This window comes from Diadema setosum, chromosome 19 (assembly GCF_964275005.1).
Source record: "Diadema setosum chromosome 19, eeDiaSeto1, whole genome shotgun sequence".
Classification (NCBI taxonomy): Eukaryota; Metazoa; Echinodermata; class Echinoidea; order Diadematoida; family Diadematidae; genus Diadema; species Diadema setosum.
The window spans coordinates 22,365,646-22,389,521 of NC_092703.1; the positions used below are offsets into that span (position 1 = coordinate 22,365,646).

A 23,876-nucleotide genomic window follows, 5' to 3' on the forward strand; every position below is an offset into this window, starting at 1 on the left:
CAATTCGTTTTTCCTGAGGTTTGTTATTCCGAAGGTTCGTTAATCCGAAAATGAAATAAGGCTCGTTTTTCCGAAGGTTCGTTAGGTCCCAAAATAACGTAAGATTCGTTATTCCGAGGATTCGTAGATCCGAAAACGAACTCGGGTTCTTTAATCAGAAAATGAACTATGGTTCGTAATCCTGTAAATCAAGTAAACTCCTTGTAGTGACGAAATGCGGTGTTGTAATTTAAAAAAAACACGGTAGAATATTGCACAATGAAAATTCGGTATTGCCTCCGGGGAGGATGATGCACATGTATATTTTCACACAGGTGAACCACATGTTGCTTGAAGAAGTGGAGTGGATTACTGACCTTGATTTTGATTTTCTCCTGAATATGGTACATCGTGATTCTTTCCGTCCCCCCCCCCCCCCCCGCCCCTTCTTCGCCATTCTTTCCCGGCTTCACCGCTGGTTATTTCATTTATCGGATTAACGGACCTTACTTCGCTTTCGGAATGACAAACCCTGTTTTTTTTTTTTTTTTTCATTTTTGGATTAACGAACCTTATTTCATTTTCGGATTAACGATTCTTATTTTACTTTCGGTTTTAAGAACTTTATTGTATTTTCGGATTAACTAACCGTCGGATTATCGAACCTTCCTTCACTTTCGGATTAACGAACCTATGGAATAACGAACCTTATTTTATTATCGGAATTACGAACCTTCGGAATAGCGGACCTTCGGAATAACAAATGCTCGAATTATTAAACGAACCTCTAGATATAGGGAATTTGTGTATTTCAGAATAACGAACCTTCGGAATAACGAACGTTACCTGGTTTTATGAAGACCTTCTTGACAAAGATCGTTCCTGACAATCAGAAAGCTCTCCTATGGATTTGACCAGAAAGTCAAGAACTAATTCGCGCAGAGTGGATTCCATGCAGTGATTAATTGTGCTGTATTCAGGAGTGGCTTTGTTAGTTGAATAGCTTTCTTGTCTTTAGAAAAATATTAACATATTTTAGTACTATATGATGCACTTTTTGAATATGCCGAGATTCTAACCACAGTGATAATGGCCCTGAATGAACAAATCAACCTCCTGCCCAACTCGTTTCTGCTGTACATGATATGGCTGATGTGTGACAAGCACACTTCCCTTTTGCTGGTTGGTGCGACATAATACGGCCATGAGATTGATTAACAAGCGCTTCCAACTTTCATCCGTTCACTAATGCATGATTAATGATCACAAAACATATCTGATTGCGATCAAGTGGTGGTAATCGGCCCAATTTGGAGGGAGAGAAAGTCACACGAAAGCCACAAGGAGATTTCTTTCAAGCGTTCAGCGTCGAACTATAGAGTTATTGGGGGAGTATTAGATCGCATAATTAGAAAGAACGGAAATATTGCGTTATCCCTCCAGCTCTCATGTAGAGAAGGTTGAATATAGAGCAATCAATCACTCAGAGAACAATAATGATCTACGATTGGTTGGGCGGTAGTTGTGGTGAAATCTCATATAAGAGCTTCAAAAAAAAACGAGCTTGGAAATTTGGTTTGGTAAGAATCGCATGCCGAAGTTGATTGATTGCAGTTTTCAAAATTTATCGGTCAGGAAAGGAACAGTTATGAAACTCAATGACTACGCATCCTCTGTACAATGGTTATACATCGGCAATGATTGGCAAGAGGCTTTTCCATGTCATTAAGTCTACAGTTGAAATATTTGTACGTTTATGTACAAGTAAAGTAGTTTCTCTGCTGACGTCCATCACACATTGTACAGACTAAAGTGCGTTACTCCTTTCCAAAATCACACTGTGTAGTATGTCATTGCCTGGTAATGTATGTGCATGTACACATCGCTCCCTTGTCCGGCAGATTATTATTCTAGAAAAAAAAAATCTCGTATACATACCCTTTTCTATCACCTTAAAACCAAACCTTGATCCTCCCATAAGCCTCGCAACACAAGATTCCCAAGTGAATTGACCATTCGCGAGACAATTATATTCAACGTTTAATTTTGTTCATTTTCATACAACACAGTTAAATACTGTTCTCCTCAAGCAATGAGGGCACAGCACAAACTTCTTGAAGTTGATTTTGCAAATAAGAGCATTGTATTACTTACATTTTTTTAATCCCATATACATCATCAGGGTATGACCTATCACCAGGAAAACCTTATCAAAGTTCTCAAACATCATTATGTTAGGTTCTGACAGCACCAAATATCCAAGGCACTAAAGATTTCCATTTTTTTTTTTATTTATACAAAGCTTGTGCAGAAACTGGGAGGGGAAAATGTCTGCAGAGAGATAAGCACAATATCAAGAATGTACACTTTAACGTTAATGTGAAGTCAATTAATCTGCAGTTAGATTATTCACAGAAAATATAGCGCAGTATTCCAATTCAAAACACTTTATTAACAGGCTTCGTTTCAAAACTGAAGCTACAAACTTCCATAGTAATAAGACATGGAGCTTTGAACAGAAAATAGTCAGTAGTTTCATGAATATGCATACATGCATATTCACATATTGACGAATTTGGTAAAACCCAAGCTGGTGTAAAATTTTTCGAAAATAAAATGAATATAGAGATCATGGATTTCGAGAAATTCAGGGTGACTCATGTGGGTGTACAGGCTTTGGAAAAAGGGGAAAAAGACGTCATGGTGTTAGAAATATTCGGAAAACCCCTGTGGGTGTAAAGTTTTTGGAAAAAGAAAAGAATTAGAATACAACGTTCGAGAAATTCGGGGAAAACCATGTGGAAAGAGTTCTTTTTGAAAAAAACAAACAAACAATGAGATTAAAAGTTTGATTTCCGTCCGCCTAACGTTCGGTGGTTAGGCAGCTATAATACCTTATATTGGTTTTCTCTCTCCCCCTCTCTCTCTTTTTTTTTCTTTCAAATCAAGGGGGTGCTGTACATAAAACAACATGTCTTTTGAGTGTTAACAATGCCAAACATATTGTATACTTATATTATCTTATAAAAAAGCAAACTTTGAGATGTGTAACTTTTTTAAAGAAACACGGTGACGAGTCATCCTAACTCGCGCGCGCGCGCACACACACACACACACATACACACATACCTTATATATCATATAGATATATGTAGATCAACAGAATGATAGATTGTATGTTATAATGGAGATATGTGTAAGGTGTAATATATTCATGTTTAAATGTAATAATACATACTGTTGTAAAAGTGAGAAACTAAGGTCATATCATCAAAAATGTTTGTGTCGCCTTCGGTCAGTGTTGGTGTAATTACGAAATATACGTAACTGTGATTGCCTTTGAAAAAAAAAATGGCAAAAAGACAGTGTTGTCTGTTGTTGCGCTAAGTCCAGCTGCTCTTAGATAGCAAGCTGATATACAAAATTTGATTCTGAGGGTGTGGCGTGATAATGAATATATTCAGTCAGCAAAGTATACAGTTTTACGTATCATGCAAATCCACTCGACGTTAATTAGCGCATACTATCTCTCTGAAAACTGAATATGCAACTTCACAAGGACCGACTTTACTAACTGCAGTATTTTTAACATCATCATTACTACTGCACTGCTAAATACTGTTATCATTGTCATTATCATCGCTGTTTTTTTTTTTATCAATCCGTTTTCATCATTATATTCCACTCAGATTCATTGTCACGATAACCACCATCATTAATCGCAGTGAGTTATCCAGTACGTTACCGTAAATATCGAGTACCCTACTTTTACTCGTACACGTGCATGTACATGCTTTTACAGCATCATTTTCATGATACATCACTCATGAAACTGGTTACAATGGCGCTCATTATCTTTTTTTTAATTATGCATGGGTAAAAGAATCTTATGTTTGAAAGCAGGTAAATCATGTATCATACACATAAAACATCTCTATACGTGTATGCAACTTAAACAATCTTCAATTATCATGCCATCTCGGCGATCGAAACTGACAAGGTCGCACCCATATAAGGTCGTTTTAAAAAAATGCAATATGCATTTAGACGGCTAATTCACTGGTCATTAACCACTCCATACTCGTGATACTGCCGAATGTGATAACAGAATTATCCTTTTTGACATATAGATTGTGTCATTGTGATGATACCTTTGGAAGATACATATATATCACCTCTATCTTAGTTTGATTGCTCTCTTATCTCACTGACAATTATTGACGCATACGATACAGAAAGATTGTTAAGTTTTCCATAAAAAGATACCTTACCTGTTATGATGGTGGCTTACACGGAGGTTAAGTGCTTTGAAATGTGGGTAAGGTCAAAACTAAAAAGTTGCAAAATCACATATTGTAAGTTCGGTAAGTTATCAAATTTTCCCCGAACCTTTCCGGGTGCTGTTCGTTATTCCGAAGGTTCAATATTCCGAAGGGTCGTTATTCCGAAGGTTCGTTAATCCGAAACTCACAAATTCCCTATACCTAGAGGTTCGTTAATCCGAAAATGAAAAAGGGTTCGTTAATCCGAACATTTGTGGCGTTATTCCGAAGGTTCATTATTTTGAAGATTTGGTCATCCGAAAATGAAATTCGGAAAAACGAACCTTCGGAATAACGAATCTTCGGACTGAAGATCCTTCGGAATAACGAACCTTCGGAATAACGAGCTGTAACCGATTTTCCAATGCTTGATACACAGTGGGATTTACCTGCAATCCTGTAGAGCAAGCAGCCTGATGTAATGCTGAAGTAAAGTAGATTGTAACGCTGCAGTAGTAGATTGCTGTTCTATTGTGATCTGCCGACGTCTTCTCCTGGATCGGTTCTTGACATCTCCTGTTGCTTGGGATTTTGTTTCGCTATGGTCCAGGGCTTTAAGCTAGATAGTGTCTCAGCCACATCTTTTTGAAGCATCCCAGCTATAACGATTTAATGGCGCGGGCCCTTTCAACATTGCTTACACGTAGCATTATGAACACCCAAATGCATTGTACAAAGTAACCTTGCCTCGCAGGGCACCACTACAAGTTTGAGTGTTAAATTTAGAAGTCTATTGATATTAGCATGTACGGCTGTCCAGCTGAGATCAAGAGATATAACTCTTTATTTATTTTGTTTATTTAAATATACATTCATTCATTTATCTATGTATTTATTCATATAATAATACAGATGAGACTAATGTTTGAATTCCCTTGAGACGACTATATACTTTTTCCTAAAGGCAGGTCAGTGTGAACAGTCGAAATGGGGTTCAATGAGCTTGTTTTTGTTTCCAGCGATCTGTGAGGGTGTGCAATAAGATGTGATTGCACTTGGGAAAAGGGTATCACATTGTTTACGTTTTCTTGAGAGACATGAGAGAGTTCGGGCATTCCCAATGACCGAGTCAAGAGGATATCATATAAATCAACACAGCCTACTGACTCCAAACGTAATAATCCATCTCCACAAACGCAATGTTTGTTAAAATTCCTCGTGGCAAAGGGCGACAGATTAACCCTGTTATTACGTCAAATATGAGCGTTGCATGTACATTCCTATAAATTTCACCTAAAGTGCCAAAGTTGAATGGCAATATACGTGTGCACCGTAAAATGTTTCCTCTGGTCCGTCATTCCCAGCGCCAATTAAATAAGACTCCATTCCCATTCCCATGGGTACCGCCTTAGATTCAGAGTTTCTTCGTTATCTTCTATATGACAATCTTGGTCTTTCATATAAGGATTTCCTTTGGCCAGAAATTTATGGACTGTATACATCGCTAGGAACAATTAATAATTGTGCCAGAACCAACCCTATCCCCTTATACACAATCGTTGTATAATATACATCATCCCAATCTTCCGTACTTTCTTGGGGCAACACTTCTTTTTAATTGACTATCGAATTATTTCAAACAAGTGTTTCATCATTATTGTCTAGATATTTCAATCTTCAATATTGCTCTACCGGTACATCTATTTTCGCACCTATCAAACCTCTTATCTTGACCATCTAATCTACATGTATTTACCTACATCTGTTGATCACTTATCTATATCTCCCACATTGTTTCGAAACACAAGTGGTTTCCCAGTCAGTCTTTTAATAGTTTGAACCTTCCGGGAGACCGATGACTGAGGACAAATGAATTGCAATGGTAATAATAGACAATTAATTTGGAAAAATTGCTGTGATGACTGCAGACCGTAGTGCAACAGATTATTATCATGACTTATGAAACTTACATTTCTGTCTGTTTCTGATACATTCATGTTGAGCAAACTTTCTCAATCCAACAAAAAAAAAGTAATGCAGATTGTACACACGCACACACACACACATAAACACACATACCTACACAGATACACACATTGATTATAGATGTGTGTGTGCGTGTGTGTGTGCAAGGTGGATAAGAGCGCAGGCTCTATGAAGTCCCTTGTTCGAGTGCGCTGACAGCAATGGACGAGCCCCTGCGCAAAATGAGAGGTAAACATCCGTATAGACAGGTGGATTCCTCAAAAGTAATTAGCATATTTGTGAAGAAAGCTGAAATAGAAAGAAGAATACATAACTCGGTAAACACACACGGAATGAATTATATATAATTAAATAGTTTACTCATGTTATCTTTTATCTTCTGGTAAAGGATCCAGGGTCACGACTAAATAAAACAAAAAAAAAAAAAAAGTGTCGGCAATGGTTGGAGATGATGGTAACTGTCATATCTCGTCTTATGACAATATGCATCAAAGACAAAATATCCCCAGATAGCCAGGACCTGGAAATCACCTTCGATCAATTTTCATTTCATATGGTACTGTTTTTTTCTTCCGAAGATACTGGTATTTTGCTGGCTTACCGAAGGTACGTGGAGGCTCTAATAGTTTGCTAAATGGGTGGAAGCTTTTATCAGCTTTGGTTGATTAGTTATATGGCTACACAACAGCCATAGTATGAAATATGATGATGATTGATGTGATTTCTTGAAAACTTGAAAACTAAGCCAAACAACATGCGATGGCTTAGTGCTCGCGTTCGTATCCTCGCATTTTGACACCAGTTATTCATATTTGGAAGATTAGGAGAAAGAGAACATCGTTTATCACACTTTAGACATAAAGCGGAATCCGTCCAAGAGGAGGTATGAATCAAGAACCCTGAAGATAATACCAATTGGAACGAAGTAAGTGCTCTCAAAGTGGACAAGAATTAATGTAGATAAGAGCAAAAACGGTTCGGCAATTTTCGCACCTGGATGGCATCTGGTACGGCGCGGCGTCGTGATACACAGGCTTTCAAGATCATGTTACAGCCAAAATTAATATACAGACACAAAGACAAACAGAGAATCACAAACAGACGAAGATATGTATGAGAGGATTGTATCTAAACCCAACAGAACCGATTGTAGTGATAATCCAACTTCCCAGGGCAGTTTCATTGCCAACTTCTAAACGACGGAGAGAGAGAGAGAGAGAGAGAGAGAGAGGGGGGGGGGGGTAGATTCTGTTAAAATACTAAAGGAGGCATTTTAGAAACAGAGTGTCTGCTCTGTTTGTGTGTATGCATGAGTGTGTATCTAGGCCTACATGTATGTCTTTATTTCAGTCTCCCAACCGACAAATATACTACGACTGGATATATAATGCATTTAATTCATTTAATGGTCCACTTGAATTTAACATCTGCATGGACTACAATGCAATCACTAGGCGTCTTTTCACCTGGCGGTGCCTGGTCCACCGACTAATGAACCATGCAAATCGTGGCGGTGTAAAATTTGCTAATATGACCGGACAACGCGGTCTTGGTGATAAGCGACACTTTCAGAATGGTGTGGGCACTAACCAACAAACCAATTTCAAACTTCTTTTTCACTAAATTGCATTTAATACACACACACACACACACACACACACACACACACACACACACACACACACACACACACACACACACACACACACACACAAAGAGAGTGCAAGAATTCTCAGCGAAGGAGTTCTGGAAAAAAAAAAATCATCCCCAGTCAAGTGCCAGTGGCAAGTGTTCAAGAACTTTGTATATGAGTTAAACAGGTTGGTAGATAAAGATAGACGGGGTGGGGGGGGGGTGGAAGAAAGATAAGATATATGAGTGAGAGAGAGAGAGATAGATAGAGAAAGAGAGAGACAGAGAGGGAGAGGGAGAGAGAGAGAGCAGGAGAGAGAGAGGAGTAAAGAAGGAGACAGACAGTGGGAGATATATATGTATAGAAAGAGAAATAGAAAGAAATATAGTGGGGGAGGGGGAGGGGGGACAGCGTACAACCTTTGCTGGTGTCGCAAAGCTTCCTCAAGGGCACCTGCCCACGGACGGACGGCTTGAAAAATCTATTTTAGAAGTTAATTTACACTTATAGATGTTCATCGCCTTGTCTCATTTCCGCCCCCTTCAGCAGTTTGAGTTTTTTTTTTCTTTATTTTAAGAAGGGAGAAAGGGAGGTGGCAAGCAGCCTTACCTCTTGGAAATGTGGAGTTGGTGAGGCAACAAACAAAGATCGATACACACACATACACACACGACGCACACACACACACACACACCCACACACACACACACACCCTTACACACACACACACATATGTATATGTATTTATGATATTTATATATATATAGGTGTGTGCGTATGCGTGTGTATGTGTGGGTGTTTGTTTGGATGTTGAGTGGAGATGCATTCTGGGTCATTTTAACATCTTCGAAATATTGCAAAAGACGACTACTGCATGGACGATAGGAGACATGTTGTAACTACGAATTTTTCAAGGTTTTCTTTCGTCCTCTCTTGCGATTTACATATAGGATTCGCGTGCGTATGTGGGTTGTGTATAGGTAAATTCCTAACTGTTTTGCATCTTTACAACCACGAAGATTAGGCAACTCTATCTGTGTACATTATGATTTTCCCCCATTATTTTATTATCATTGTTATAATGTTCACGCCATCATTGAATTGATTTGCTGCTTCATTTAACACTATATTCATGAAGATGACATTACAACTTGTCATAGGAAGCGTCTTATTTGAATCCCAGCAGTTATGCATGGTATAATTCACGAAGAGTCTTATAGCAAAATGTAACAACTGGTATCAAAAACACCATCTAAGAGCTTTCAATATCAATAAGTCAGAAGACATTAACTGCGTCCTACGGGCAGTAATGAATGGGCGTGGCGGTCATATGACCATTTCCTTTGTACGCTGTCCATCACTTATATCCCCTTGTTTAAAAATAAATAATCAGATAATGTTGTTGCTTTTTCCTCGACGTTTACTTAAGGATTTCTGGTGCGATTTGCTTTTAAACACATCTTTTAAGACAAAGTGAAATACCCATACGCATTTTTTTCCAACTTTCATAGATCGACCACTATGTTCTATATGTTTGCCACAGTATGTTTGCCATACTCTATAATTATGCCTCACAGCTGGATATCATGTTCTATTTCATTTTGTAATATTATGTCTCCTAGCTGGATATCATGACCCCGTATTGTTTAATTTTGTTATATTCGATGTATTGTTTCATCGAGAAATATGAAAAATAAATTGAAATTGAAATTGAAATTGAAATATAACCCCAAACACAACACAGACACACGCACACACACACACACGCACACATAAACAAACCCACATACACATGTGTAAAAAAAAAAAAGAAGACCCAAAAACTGGAAGTTCATGCAGAAGGCGCCACAATGGCATGACAAGATGGATTCGCAGGATGCCACATCAGCTGACACAGAAACAATTATTTTGAAAAGAAATATGCTAGGTACAATGTGTCAGTGATTATTAAAGTGCTACTGCCATGACCGCGTTACGAGTTCTTTTTAAGATCCTCTGCTTCTCTCTGGCGTGCCTACATCCCAAATATGATTATCATCTCTTTGGCAAGATCTCTTTAAGTAAGAGGCAAAAGTAGCTGTAAATGTGACCATGTACTCTAATAGTCTCAGTCTCTTAGACCTTGAAATATATATATCATTACAAGATCGCAAGTTTAATACACCATTCCCATCTTACTACACCGTGTTGTTGGCAATGGTGTTGTGCATCAGTACAAATCGCAGTTGGGAGTATCATTAGAAGCAACAGGCGTCTCCACACAACACTCGCTCAATTTCCCTCTTCATCGCTCATCCAACCGGGTACGCCACCATTGTCTTGCACCCCTCCTCCTCCCCCCCCCTCCCTATCGAGGTGCTCGGCTTGCTCCCCTCCTCTACACTACTTGATAATCATCCATGATCGGAGATCACGCAGGAGATAAGGAGTGGCCCTTGAGAGTTAAGGGGTCGCCACACATCTCGGTGAGGACGTGTAGCCCTTAACTCGTTCCGAGGCAGCAATCGTTGTAGCCATCCTCGCGATGATTCCTGCAGCCCGGGGTGTTAGACCGAGCTGGGTTAATTACTGGTGTTCAGCTCAGTCCGTGCTCAGGATCTTTCTCTTCTCTTGTGCTTCTCCTTTATTTTTTCTCCATTTTTTCAATATCTTTATACGAGTCCGCGGATATTTGGTGTTATATACCGAATTCTGTAAGACGTGAATTTTATTCTGTTGTAAGTGGCCCAATGGGCGCTATTCACTGACCTACATTTGCCCCATTCTTTGCTGAGAAATATCAAAAGGTATGATCTTCAAGAATTTTGTGTACCTATATGAGCAGACGGTATAATGGTAACCCGAGGCGCCATCCCAGGTACCTTTGAAACTTGAAAGGCGATGATCTAAAATAGTGCCTTAGAGTTATATTGGTCAAAACAGCCAGAATTTTTCTTGTTGGAGATGTAGAATATACGGAGATACATAATACTTTCGTCGTGTTATAAATGACGGCTGGTTACGGCGAGTGAAATATCATGAACAGCATGTGTGTGCGCTATGCGCTCATTGGCTGTTAAGTTTGTTCCCGCTTTCTTGTCATCGAAGGCAAACATGAGGAACAATAATGATGACAATACCACATGCATTTCTGTATTACGGAGCCATTTTTCATCCTGAATAAAATAGTGCTCTAGGCGCTTGAAACCAAAACAAAAAGACTGAAAATACCATAAAAGAAGAAGAAGAAGAAGAAGAAGAAGAAGAAGAAGAAGAAAGAAAGAAAGAAAGAAAGAAAAAGAAGGAGAAGAAGAAGAAGAATGTCTTATAAACGCACAGATAAACAGTATACAAGATTTTAGGTTGCGCATAAAGAACGTTATGGTGTTTCAGTCTTTCAGCTGACGCGGAATCAAAATCCACAGTGTTGGTCCAGCTTTATTCTAAGCGGTCTCAAGAGATCAGAAGTTGAGGATCGAATAGTTCGTGTGGACTGGGAGTAACCAAACAAACATACATTGCAGTCAGGATAAACTAGAAGAAGTATTCGAAAACTTATGCGTTTCTCTATACGGGCAACCAATGACGCGAATGAACTGCGTTTGCAGTTTTTGTAATTTGGCAATTTGTGAGTTTTGTGAAATAAAAAGCATATCAATACCCTAAGTCAAGATGTGAAGATAGTAATTGAGTGAACATTTTTTTTTTCGTTCCGGAGCAAGTCAAATACTTGCGGATGAAGCAAATGTTACGCAACTGATAGCGGACAGACTAGAAAAACAAAACGAACAACACAAACAAACATGTGAGAATCAAACAGAACACCAAGATTGCGACATGAGGTTGACAAAAGGAATATCGTTGCCTACAATGGAAATAGAATCAACGTCCAATTTGTTCAAATGAGGTTTGGAACCGAGAAGAATAAATTCCCATTTGCTGTGATTTAGAAGGAATTAGTCAGACTTCATCCAAGCAACAATATCCATGATGCAATTTTTTAGAGTGCGCAGGGCGTGGGAGGCTTGGATTTGACGCTGCGAAAAAGATACAAAAATTTGTGTCAGCTGCATTATATGATCACAACAAAAAAAAAGTTAGATTATTCGCCCTTATAATGTAGGCCTACCTCTTGACCGGTGTTCTTGTAGAAACAGTATAACATTGCGTGATAATTGCACCAACAAGTAGGTTCCAGATAAGGAAAAAGCAATCAAGTAGTAAATTGATCACCAAAAGACACCCCCCCCCCCCCCCGCATAGTCAGTGAACTATACGCTTTGGCCGTACGCATTCTTGAGCGCTTGCCAATTCATTATAATATCTATCTTTTCTATAATCTTTTTGTTTCTTTTTAGTGGTCGTCGTTTCATGATATTGTTGGTGTGTAGCCAACGCTGGTAGCGTCAGTCGAAAATCCTGTGAAAACAAAGAAAAATATGACAATGTATTGCCAGCAATAACGCAGTCGTTGCATATCACTGCATTGAATTAAACGCTAAATATCGTGGAGCTTCTTGTATCGGAAATGTCACGCTGTCCTTGCTGATAAGCTATGACACAATTCGATGCGCTGGTATCCTGTACATATAAAATTGCGATTTTCCCCGTCTGAAAAAAAAAGAAGGAAGGAAGAAAAAATATTAAATGACTGCTCTTGACTACAAAGCTCTCATAATGTTTGGCAACCAATCATTCTACATCACTAAAAGAGGCGAGCACCAACGAACAAGAAGCTCTTCACAGTGTTGCCCTACTTCTGCGAGCAGTCACACATCACAGCATAACGCCACGTGGACCAGCATCGTGTGCATGCCGTCATATTACGATCTTTTCGGCGACGTCGCGGCTGTACGCGGACTGATGTGCTGGCATAAGGCGCCAATTGTCAATTACGCCCCGAAATGTGCGCCATTGGTTAGGATCTAATCGCGCAATTTGTTGTCGTTTGCGGGAATGGTTGTGGCGCGCTGTCAGCAGATTCATCCCTCATTACCCGGATGAGAATACCGATGTAAAGTGAACTGGAGGGAATATATATTAACGCCGAACATAGCCTGCTCCTCCTTGACAGGGCAGAGAACCACTGAGGGGCAATTAAAGGGGGACATTGCAGAACAAAAACTTGAGAGTGCATTCCTTTGTGAATAATCATTATAGCCTCAAAGGTCGATAACACCGACTTAGTTCCACTATTCCATCAGACACAAAATGGCGGCCTTTAACAGCGTTGTGATTCATCGTGTAGTATTGGGATTTTGTCGTTAAAGGAGAATACCCCTCCCCCCCCCCCAAAAAAAAAAAACAAAACAAAACAAAACAACAACAACAATAACTTATGTAGATTCAGTAAATGCAGAAATATCAGTGCAATATATCAGTGAAGTTTGCTGAAAATCATACGACCCGTTCACCCCCGCCCCCCCCCCCCCCACAAAAAAAGTCTGTTGAATTTCGAACTCTTTGTCCAAATTCCCTTAACCTACTTACGACGTTTTGTTAAAATCCGCATTCACTAAATCCACATGAAATGTTTGAAGAAATTAAACCCTTCTCGAAATGAGAGCTACCACAATTCGTGTCATGTTGAACTGTTTTCATAGAATTTGTATAAACCAACACGATTACAAGTTCACAACAGGATTGATATCTTTCACGCACTAAAATGTAACATATATGACAGTTTATCATAATTATATGACAGTTTGTCAGACAAGGTTAATCATTTTGTCATGTACAACAAATACCTAGACAGAATTTTGACAGACAAAATTGTTGACCCTGAAATACGCAATTTCACTCGTCCATGTCTGACTTGCTCACATATCCTATCAACGGTGTAAACAGTTTGTTAGTAACAATAAGGGATAAAACGAAATTTGAATTTGCGAAACCTTTCTTGTTTTGTAGCTAGAAGCTTACGTGAAATAATATATTTGCATATCAGGGCTACGAGCTTTACCGAAAAGCACAAATAACCTGTCGCATTATGGGCTGTATATCTTGCAATTGGCGATTCTACCCTCGGATCCAAGGCGGCGTTCTAAATGGGCCGGCGGAAACATGGGTTTTGATGATGGATGCGACTTTCTAATTGGTGTTAGAAATGTCAGAATCCTTTGGGATCAGACAATCTGTAGGCAACCGGAAGAGTCATCCCAGAACGAGTATTGTCGGTCGCCAAAACACACACATAAAGTAGAATGAGAGAGATAGGGAGATAGATAGATAGATAGATAGATAGATAGATAGATAGATAGATGGATAGATAGATGGAGAGAGTATGAAAAATAGGCAAACACTAAGGCAAATGGCAGACACCGACACATATTTCGAAAATGACATACAAAACACATATAAGCATACACACACACACACACACACACATATACTCCCAAACAAAACCTAAAAAGTCACCAAGACGAGAGCAATTTAGTAAAATGTAATCGAGCAATGCGTCTCATAAAGGATAGAAACTATCTCAGATTTAACAAAAAAATGGAGAAATCTCGCCTTTACAATGCCTTGATACTTTTCTATGACCTGTAGGGAAGAAAGTAGATTACTATCACCACTTGCTATGGAACAAAAGCGATAACACCATACTTTTTTTTTTACCGTTAAGGACAAGATAAAGAGATTATCAGATGTTTTCTCTCTACTTCTCTTCCTGTTTCTCTATGTTATGTATAAACATATCTACATCTATCTATACGAACAATATATATATATATATATATATATATATATATATATATATATATCACATATCACATATATATTTGTACATTCATTTTGGCGCCACCTGCCTTTCTTCATTTTTTCGTGTCAGCGATGGTATTCAGGATGCATGAGATGAAGATGAAAAGTGAAATGCCCAGGCCGTGAGGGTATATCGCACACCCTCCCAAGGGATTTTGCCAGCCTGCAACTCTGGTTGTCGCAACGTGTACCCATTTCGGTGTGACACCCCTGCAAACTCCAGAATACAAAAAGGAAGTGATGAAGTAGCCTCCAGGAATTTCCGAATTGGGCTGAAAATAGAATATTGGGCGCTGCACCGTCTGTAGAATCAGAATGTTTGTAAATCTCGAGTTGCAGTTTGGAAAAAACTTCGCTATATGAGCTTTTCCTCTCTAGGTCTTTCAGTGTCAAGTTAATACTTATTCATCTGAATGTCTAAGCATAATTTAGGTGCATGTATACATTATGTGTGTGTATGTACGTGTGTATGTATTTTATCCCTTTACCAGTCTTTTCATTCTTAACACTCATTCATTTCATCTTAAGTATTCTTTGAATTGAATGGTAATGAGGACATTGTTGATGAATTAATCAATGACATCAAAGAATCAAACTTTTCCACCATTAAGTGTTATTTGTCTGCATGTATTTGTTAACGTAAAACTTGTGTGATTATAACTAAGAATGAAAATTAGGTATTATTATGATCTTTTTAAGCTCTTTTATATTTTTATTACTGTTACCGATATGATAAACGTCATTATCATCAGGATGCTAACACTTCTTCTCTCTCTCTCTTTTTTTTTTAATCTCTCATCATATTATTTCTTTCCTACTTTGGGTAGATCTATCTATACCTACTTAACTTATATCTACCTGCACAAACACGTACACAAACGCACACACATACGCACACGCACACACATATGTATATGTTTATATGTTTATGTATAACTTATGAGTGTGCTGCCACAGTTTGATTTCTTCACACAAATTACAACAACGGAAGTAATTACAACCGTGGAAAAAAAATAAACACACTCTTATATATATATATATATATATATATATATATATATATATAAAATACAATGGAGAGAGAGAGAGAGAGAGAGAGAAACACCTAGAGTGCTGATCAGCTATTATCACACCGTCCAGCGACAAAACGCTTGAGTTGATATAACACGGATGCAGCAGGGCACTAAATGCCTATTGGCATGTCATTAATCCACGGGGCTAACCTCTATCTTGGAACAAAAAGGAGCCACGTGAGGAGGTTAATTTCCTCATTACTGACCTTTTCCCCCCTTTTTCAGGGACTCGTGATTAGGCAGCCATCAAAGGGATACTTTCCGAAAGAGCTGAGACTACGCATGCGCAGTAGGCGATTATAAAACTTTCGAACGTCCCGGACGATAGAAAAGCTCCGAGGTGCCCTTAGAGCAATATCACCGATGTAATCATCAAATCTAAATTGATAAGACAGCAGTAGAGATGATGATGAAACTGATGACGATTTATAGTCATCACAATCGACATCTTTTATTTTTTTGTTGTTACATGCATAGGTATTTTGATTATCATTAACATAATCAGGGTTATCAAGCTAGATAAGTCATCAAAGAAAATTTTCTGATCATCCACTTATTCCATGCTGTAAACTGCTTTTTGTCGTTTTCTCATCAAAATTACAACTTATACTTTCTATTCCTTTAAGAGTATCTCGATTTGCTCTGTTTAGAAGGAAAACTCCTTTGTGTAAAGCTGCTGCTGACCCATATCATGATGAATAAAAAAAAAGAATATCATAGTAAGGTGTTTATTGCCTTGTGTATACGTCCAAGAGAATTAATAAGGTCAATTTATCTAACGTCATATAACATTTGACGTGATCCTCCATGTCGGCCATTCAGCTCAACTGAATTAGAAAAACATAACCCTGTCGTTGTTCGTTTGTTTTTGTCAATCAAGCAATCCTTGGAAGTACCATAAGAAATACCTAAAGGGATTAAAAAGATTAATACATACCTATTCCTGCTATGTAAATGTTTTCACTCTCCAACAGTTTGTTTTATGACTTAAAATAGTCCCAATCTAAACTTTTGACATTGCATTGGTACAATCTACTCCTTCTTTAAATATTCAAATTTTCTGTAAATATTCACCTAATTTCCTACATGCGTTAGTTTACTAAACTTTCTGTCGTGACATACTCTAATACAATTGTGTTCATTTTTATCAAAAGATGGCAAAATGCTTATATTTCTAAAATTAAATATCATTCATTCATCTAAACACCATTATCAAATGATTTAAAAATTTACTTCTAGATTTCGCGGCAATCGTACAAATATTTCTGTCCAATCCATATTTTGATTGCATCATAACACACGATAAAAGTTTTTCAAAATTATACACTGTATCTTTCACTTTATTACAACACAGAAATAAGTGTGAACCCTTCTCTTTCTGTTTTTGTGGAGCAAAAGTTGTTTGCTTGTGTGACAAAATCAAATTGTAAAAGTTGTACTTTGATGTAAATGACACGGTGTAAGAACTTATAGTGGCATCCTCTGTGTTTACCCTGGAGAGTTGCACATCTATATGTCTTACGTACATTCTCTAATTTCTTCATCTCTAATATAATTTAACTGCTTTGACCATCTTTATTTATCCGCAAAATTGTAGGAGTCTTGTTGATCGTTAACCAAAAGTGCGTTAATGTTACTTAAATGAATATCTCTTCAATTAAACTCTAATACTAAAATATTGAATTCTATATCGAATGTTGCTATATTCACATTTTGAAATGCAGCAGACGTTATTCATTTTTTAGATCCTCTCGTATTCCATTAAAGATATCATTTCAATCATCTTACAACAGCTGCTCTTATACTGAATAGATTCCTTTTTTAAATAAGCTAATATCGAAAATTGTTATCGGTTAAACATATTTTACTGTTATCAAAATACCTAATATGAATGTGTTAATAGATTCTCCCCTCATATTTCTGTATTCTCCAAAATCTGCCCATGCTTGAAAGGTTTCCAAGTAAAATTGTGGAAACAATTTGTTAAAACCCATATGTTCAAGAAAAAAGTTTTCTATCATCTTATTTGTCTCAGTTCAGGTACCCAAGACATGAGCCTTTAAGCACTGCATCTTATCTTATTGCATGTGCTACGATTTCCATAGGCAATACTTTGCAATTTCCCTTCTTTCGCATGTTTTATAACCATTTGCTGTTGTGAAGATGATAACAGTCATTTATCGTATGTTTCATTCACTTCTTCAACCATCATCCGCCCTAAGACTGGTCAAAATATCCTAAAGCAAATCCAAAGTGTATAATGTATAACCATATCGCCAGGAGCTTCATCTGAGAACATTATTGGCTCAGAATACATTTATATACTCAGGCCTTAGATTCTGGAATTCATTAAGTTGTGAAATAAAAAATTCTCCTTCTTTGTATTCATTTAAGCGTAAGTTGAAATCCTTTCTGTTAAACCCTCTCTGATGTTCGTTTTTATTAACCAAGTCCCAACAACCACAGGGTTCATCATCCAACCATCAATCAATTAATCTCTGAACTCATTAATTCATGAAATAGCCATCATATTCTTTACACGGCTGTATGCAACCACCGGCTGTTTAAAGCATCTCTTCAATTCCCTCTTCAATTCCCTCTTTCGTTTCTTTGATCAGCGTGTAGGCATTCTCTTTCTTCCTTCCTTCCTTCCATTTTCCACCTTTCTGTCTAGTCGTGTCATGTTATTGCGTGTCTCCTGTTTTGTTTCGTCTTGTTTGAATTATACTTGTGTTAAGCATATACAAATAAGTATTTCGTTAGAGTTTCTTGAGTGGTTCACAATCTACAAGCTTGCTTTTTAGTGGACCTCTCAGTTCTCCTTTTTTTTTCCAACTGAAACATAGACTTGTATTATTTTGCGTATACATGCATATATCATGTAACTTTATTATTGTATCATTTGATATCATTTCAAAGTTGTGTGTATACGATTGTGATAATAACCTAATTCATACTGTGCTGTGTTCTGTTGGAAAAAGGAGAATGAAATAAAATGAAATGAAAATGAAATGAAAATGAAATAAAAATATATATATATTTTAATACTTTTAGCACACACACACACACACACACACACACACACATATATATATATATATATATATATATATATATATATATATATATATATATACACACACACATACAAATTCACATGACACTCCCTATAACTGTATCACATTGCCAAATATTCTGCTCTCATGTTTATAGACAACGGCTTTTTACAGGTCAGGAGCTAAATGTGATTTTCTTTCTTACAATGCAAGGGGTTCTTATTTTTGCCTGTGGATAAACTTTGTAGCCTATACATTACTGTGAAGTCAAATCGAGACATAGAACACCAATGTCCGCGTCAAGACCCTTTATTCGCCTTATACTTTCAAAAAGCACACCAAAACACAATCCATGTATAGATTCGATTGTATTATACATTAAAAAAAAACACTCCCCTGGTGTTCTGTCTGTCTGTATAGTCTGTCTATTTGTCCGTCTGTCCACCGAGGTAAACCTTGAATATTTTCCCTTGCCATATTTTTTTTCTTCTAAAAGTATAATCATCATTATTAGTACAACTTTACCTATTACAGTTCTTACCTCCTATGCCTCCGGATCGACAGAAGATTAACCCGAAAAAAAAAAAAAAAAACACCAGCATGCTTTTACAGCTTGTGAAATTTGGGGTTTTGTTAGTCAACGATGAGCAGCGCTTACAAAGAGAGATGGTTCATGGGGATATATGACACCCCGTTAGAGACTCTTTCTAATTTAAGCCATCAATTCTCAGTAACCAAATTTCTGTGGCCCGTCGCTGTAGCTCTTTATTGGTACATATACTTACTATTCATTATCAATTTTTCAAATGGTAGAGTAGAAAGTCTCTCCATTAATTTTGATCCCTTTGCTGTTTGTACTTCTCGTTTAGATCGCAGAATTTTCAAAAGCCTCTTGATGTCTGAATATAGCACATTTGAAAGGACTGAATGTCATGTTTTGTCCCTGATTGGCAAATTTACCAATTTATTTCTGATTTTTGCAGATGTGATTAATCTTATTATAGAACGAATTAGTGTTTTCTTTCCCATAAAAGATATGCAAGGATACTAAGAGGTGTCATGCTGATAATGAGAAGATATATTTCAGCACGAAATTCCTTAAGAACTCAATGGGTTAACTGACTGTTTGCCTGTGGCCGTTGCCAATTTCTCATGGCTACCGCCAATGCAGTCTCTTGCCCCAGTTGATACCAGAAGAATATATATAAAAACAACAACAACAACAACGACAAAAGAAAAATGATATCCTAGTGCAGGGCCAGAAGGGATGGAATTATGATTAAATGGCCAGACATAAAATCAAACATTTGTTGAAAATATTGTTTTATTAACCTTCGAATGTACTTATTCATTTCTGATCGAAGTTTGCGCTGTTATGGAATCAGATGCGAAGACAAACATTTGAAACTTGGTTTGTTGTTTCGTCACGAGCTTTACGTATGTACACTTTACACTGCTCTCCAAATATGTGGAGATATCTATCGCTCTATGTTCGGAATTCACGAACAGTTAATACGTTTAGCGTTTGCTAATTTTTAGTCGGAAACGTTAATAAATTAGTGCACAACACAAATGCGTAGTTACTTCAGTAATTTTCTTTTTATTATTATCATCCTTATTAGCATTGACAGTCGCACCAGCAGCTGCAGAAATCTGATTTCGAAGATTTAAGTCAACCTTTCAAACAATAACAACAACAACAAAAAAAAAGCTCTCAGTAAACATCCACTAAGACTGCACGAGTTGTAATTATGTTAAAGCGAGGTTAGTCTGAAGTTAGGAGAAAGCAACAACAACTGCACTAATATCAACGGGTACAATTCGTTATTCCAAGGGTTTCGAAGGTTTGTTAGCAAGCACCTTCTTTTCACTTTCGGACTACTAGTATACGAACCTTATTCTATAATTTTCGGGCGACAGGGAGTATATGGCGTACTAGCTTTATCCACATGACCATGAGACTTGGATATAGACAGCGTATGTAGCATTGTGTTCAAAGCATGTTATACATTTGGCATCCTCCTAATTAAAGGGGATGGCTAGTAACTGATCAGTGGGAATCAGTGGGAATGCTGGGGGATGATTGTTCCAATTCTTGTGGGATTCATTTAAGAGTACATACTGTATATATCTACTGTTGCGTGAAAATTATTTGCTTCAGAACGGTCTCATATTCAAGTAATGTGCAGTTTAATGCCCCGTCACTGTACAGGCATGCTAACCTGGAAACATTAAACTGCACATTACTTGAATATGAGACCATTCTGAAGCAAATCATTTTCACACAACAATAGATATATAATGTACTCTTAAATGAATCCCACAAGGATTGGAACAATCATCCCCCAGCATTCCCACTGATTCCCACTGATCAGTTACTAGCCATCCCCTATAAAGGAGACCTAAGGGTGATTTCTAAGAATTTTACATTTGAACATCTATAAGTAGATTATACTGGGTACAGAGTTCAAGAATTTATATTTATTGGGATAAGGACTTAAGAATGATTTCAAAATTCATAACAAGTCACACTGAACAAGGATGATGACATCAGTTTCACATAAGGGAGGATTGGGTGCTCATGGAAGCAGAACGAAAGAAGAAAGTATGCATACATTCTACATAAGCGAACTTTTTAAGCGAGTGGTATTGTAATGGAATTGCATCGCTACATTACTGGAATATTTGAGTCTCCTATGTCATCATCCCAGTTCAGTGTAAAATGTTCTGGGTTTTTAAGAGTATTGGTTTGTCCGCTCCCTGGACCACAGTATAGATTTCACAAATCTATCCAGCATGGCACAATCAATTTATTTACTATACACGATCGTCCGGAATCGTGCGGAATCGTGGGAATGTCCCTTTAAAGTTAAGTAAGCTAAGTCATCACGACAAACCTTGGTGGAGAAAATCATCCCTGAAACCTGAATACTCTCACATTGTACCGGTTCACATCGATGGTGTTAGAGTTACATGGATTGAGGGCATGAAACGGCGACGTGTATCAACGTCGCATTCATATCGTCGTGAAATAATTTCTGATGAATGTTTCGAGACGAGAGCGAGTGTTATGATTTCTAGCATTCATAAAGAATGTTTGTGCGAAGACAGGGGAACTGGCATGCAAGGAAACAGGTGTAAAAAACAAACAAACAAACAACCCAGAAAAAAAAAACAGGAAAAAAATCGCTTTTGTGTGTAGTGATACGGTAAAAGCTCACTTTGTAAGTTTTTCTGACTGCCGGTTGGTTCCGGTTGGCGTTAACTGAGATAAAATGGGTCTGATTTGTTTTTCAAAATCACAGTTGAGGACCAATGACGAATGAGTTTAACATCTGGAGCTGAAATGAAACGAAGTATGTTAGACACGCCAATGATGTTTTACATTGAGACCTTTGTACCTTATATAGCACATGCCAAGTACAATGAACTCTCAAATAGAGTTTTTTTTTCTTTCCCTTATCCCCTTTCTTACTTTCTCCTTCTCCCTCTATCATTTTCTCTTCCCTCTATCCAATCTGTCACTCCGTTTCCCTCTATTTGTTTGTCCAAAACTAGTTTCTTGAAACCTTGAAACTGACAACACCCGTTTGAATTGGAGTTCTAACGGCTTTGATGTATATACCGTTGGACTAACAGAAATATCCAATTTGAACACGGCATTCTGTACAGCTGTTTGTCAAAGTCCAGGTGCAAGGTTCAGAAGATGGCCTGTTTTAAGACAATCGTTTCCCCATGTGGTCAAGCAACTTGACCAACCTGAGATGATTCGCGACGAGCAAAGAAGAAAACAAAAACAACAACCAATCCTACAACACTCAATCAAGTCACCCTATATCAAGGACCATATTTACGTGCAATTTGTCAATGAATTCATGTGAATGCAAAGTATAAAGATACATTTGGTTCACGCAATTGATTCATAAGGTATATCGAGGGAGATGTGATCCATTGGTCTTGGGTAGGCATGTATTATCGTGAAAGAAAATATGTGATAAATAGCTTTTTAGCAACAACCAACCTACAATTCTCCATCAAGCCGCCCTATCAAGGACCACATTCACTTGCAATCTTATCGATGAATTCATGTAAATGCAAAGTTTGATACATTCCATTTGATTCACGCAATTGATTTAAAGTATCGAGTGAGATGTATGGTGACAAGATGCGATCTGTTCCTCTCGATGTAGGCCTATATTCATTGTGAAAAAAAATGTATGACAGATGAAATGTATCGCACATATATATTTGGATTTTCTTACGCACAACTTCACGGCGTCGTGATCAAAATTGTTGCATCAGTCGAGTACAATGATATACATGTTCCTTGAATCATATTGGATGGCATTCAATAATATTGTAAGGGCCACACACTTCTGATATAATCATATCCAAGTTCGCTCCGCATATCACTGGTCAAATGTTTAGTATTGTATTGCTCTGGAATCACAGATTTTCCTTTACTTTTATTCCTCGTGTAGAAGATTGTTCCTATTTCATCATTCACAGATTATAATACATGTATTTAAATGGATATAGATTCTTAGAGGACACGTGTCATACGGAATACCAGCTTACACGCGCCAAGAGCTGATGACATTATCCGATGAAGTAAAATAGTATTTAAAACTTTTTTTTTTTTACTCCTCTTGATTGTCTCCTTAATTTCTAAGAGACATCGTCGCCTCTTTCTTGTCGCCGATCAACGCCCGTCTCGTTTTTCCCTGTTTCGACGAGCCGGCATTCAAGGCCAACTTCACCGTCAGCATCGTCCATCCGTCAGCCTACATCGCGCTCTCGAACATGGACCCGTCGACGAGTCCGGCGAAGGACGACGATGGATGGACGACGACGTCGTTTCGCACGACGCCTGTGATGTCCACCTACCTGGTCGCCTTCGTTGTGTGCAAGTTCCGACACCAAGAAGTCATTGTGCGCGACCGAGTAAAGGTATACGCCTATGCGAATCTGTGTCGACGTTTTATTCATGGGAGTATTTTACTGTTGTAAACAGAATTAGCATCTTGAACATAATCATTCGATGCAGATGTAAAACTGTATTTCATCTCGTTCTTTAGATTTTCGTCATGCCCTGTACGTGCAGGTTTTAAATAAATGTTGGGGTTATATGAAGAGAAAGATATCA

The 23,876-nt window shown here is 37.8% G+C and overlaps 1 protein-coding gene across 1 annotated transcript in view; it reads left to right on the top strand.

Moving 5' to 3' along the window:
• LOC140242342 (aminopeptidase N-like) overlaps positions 1-23,876 on the top strand; it is a 59,395-nt gene that overhangs the window by 19,817 nt on the left and 15,702 nt on the right. Inside the window, exon 2 of the mRNA XM_072322078.1 lies at positions 23,404-23,680. Within this exon, the coding sequence (XP_072178179.1) occupies positions 23,404-23,680 (277 nt within the window). The remainder of the gene's footprint in view (positions 1-23,403; positions 23,681-23,876) is intronic.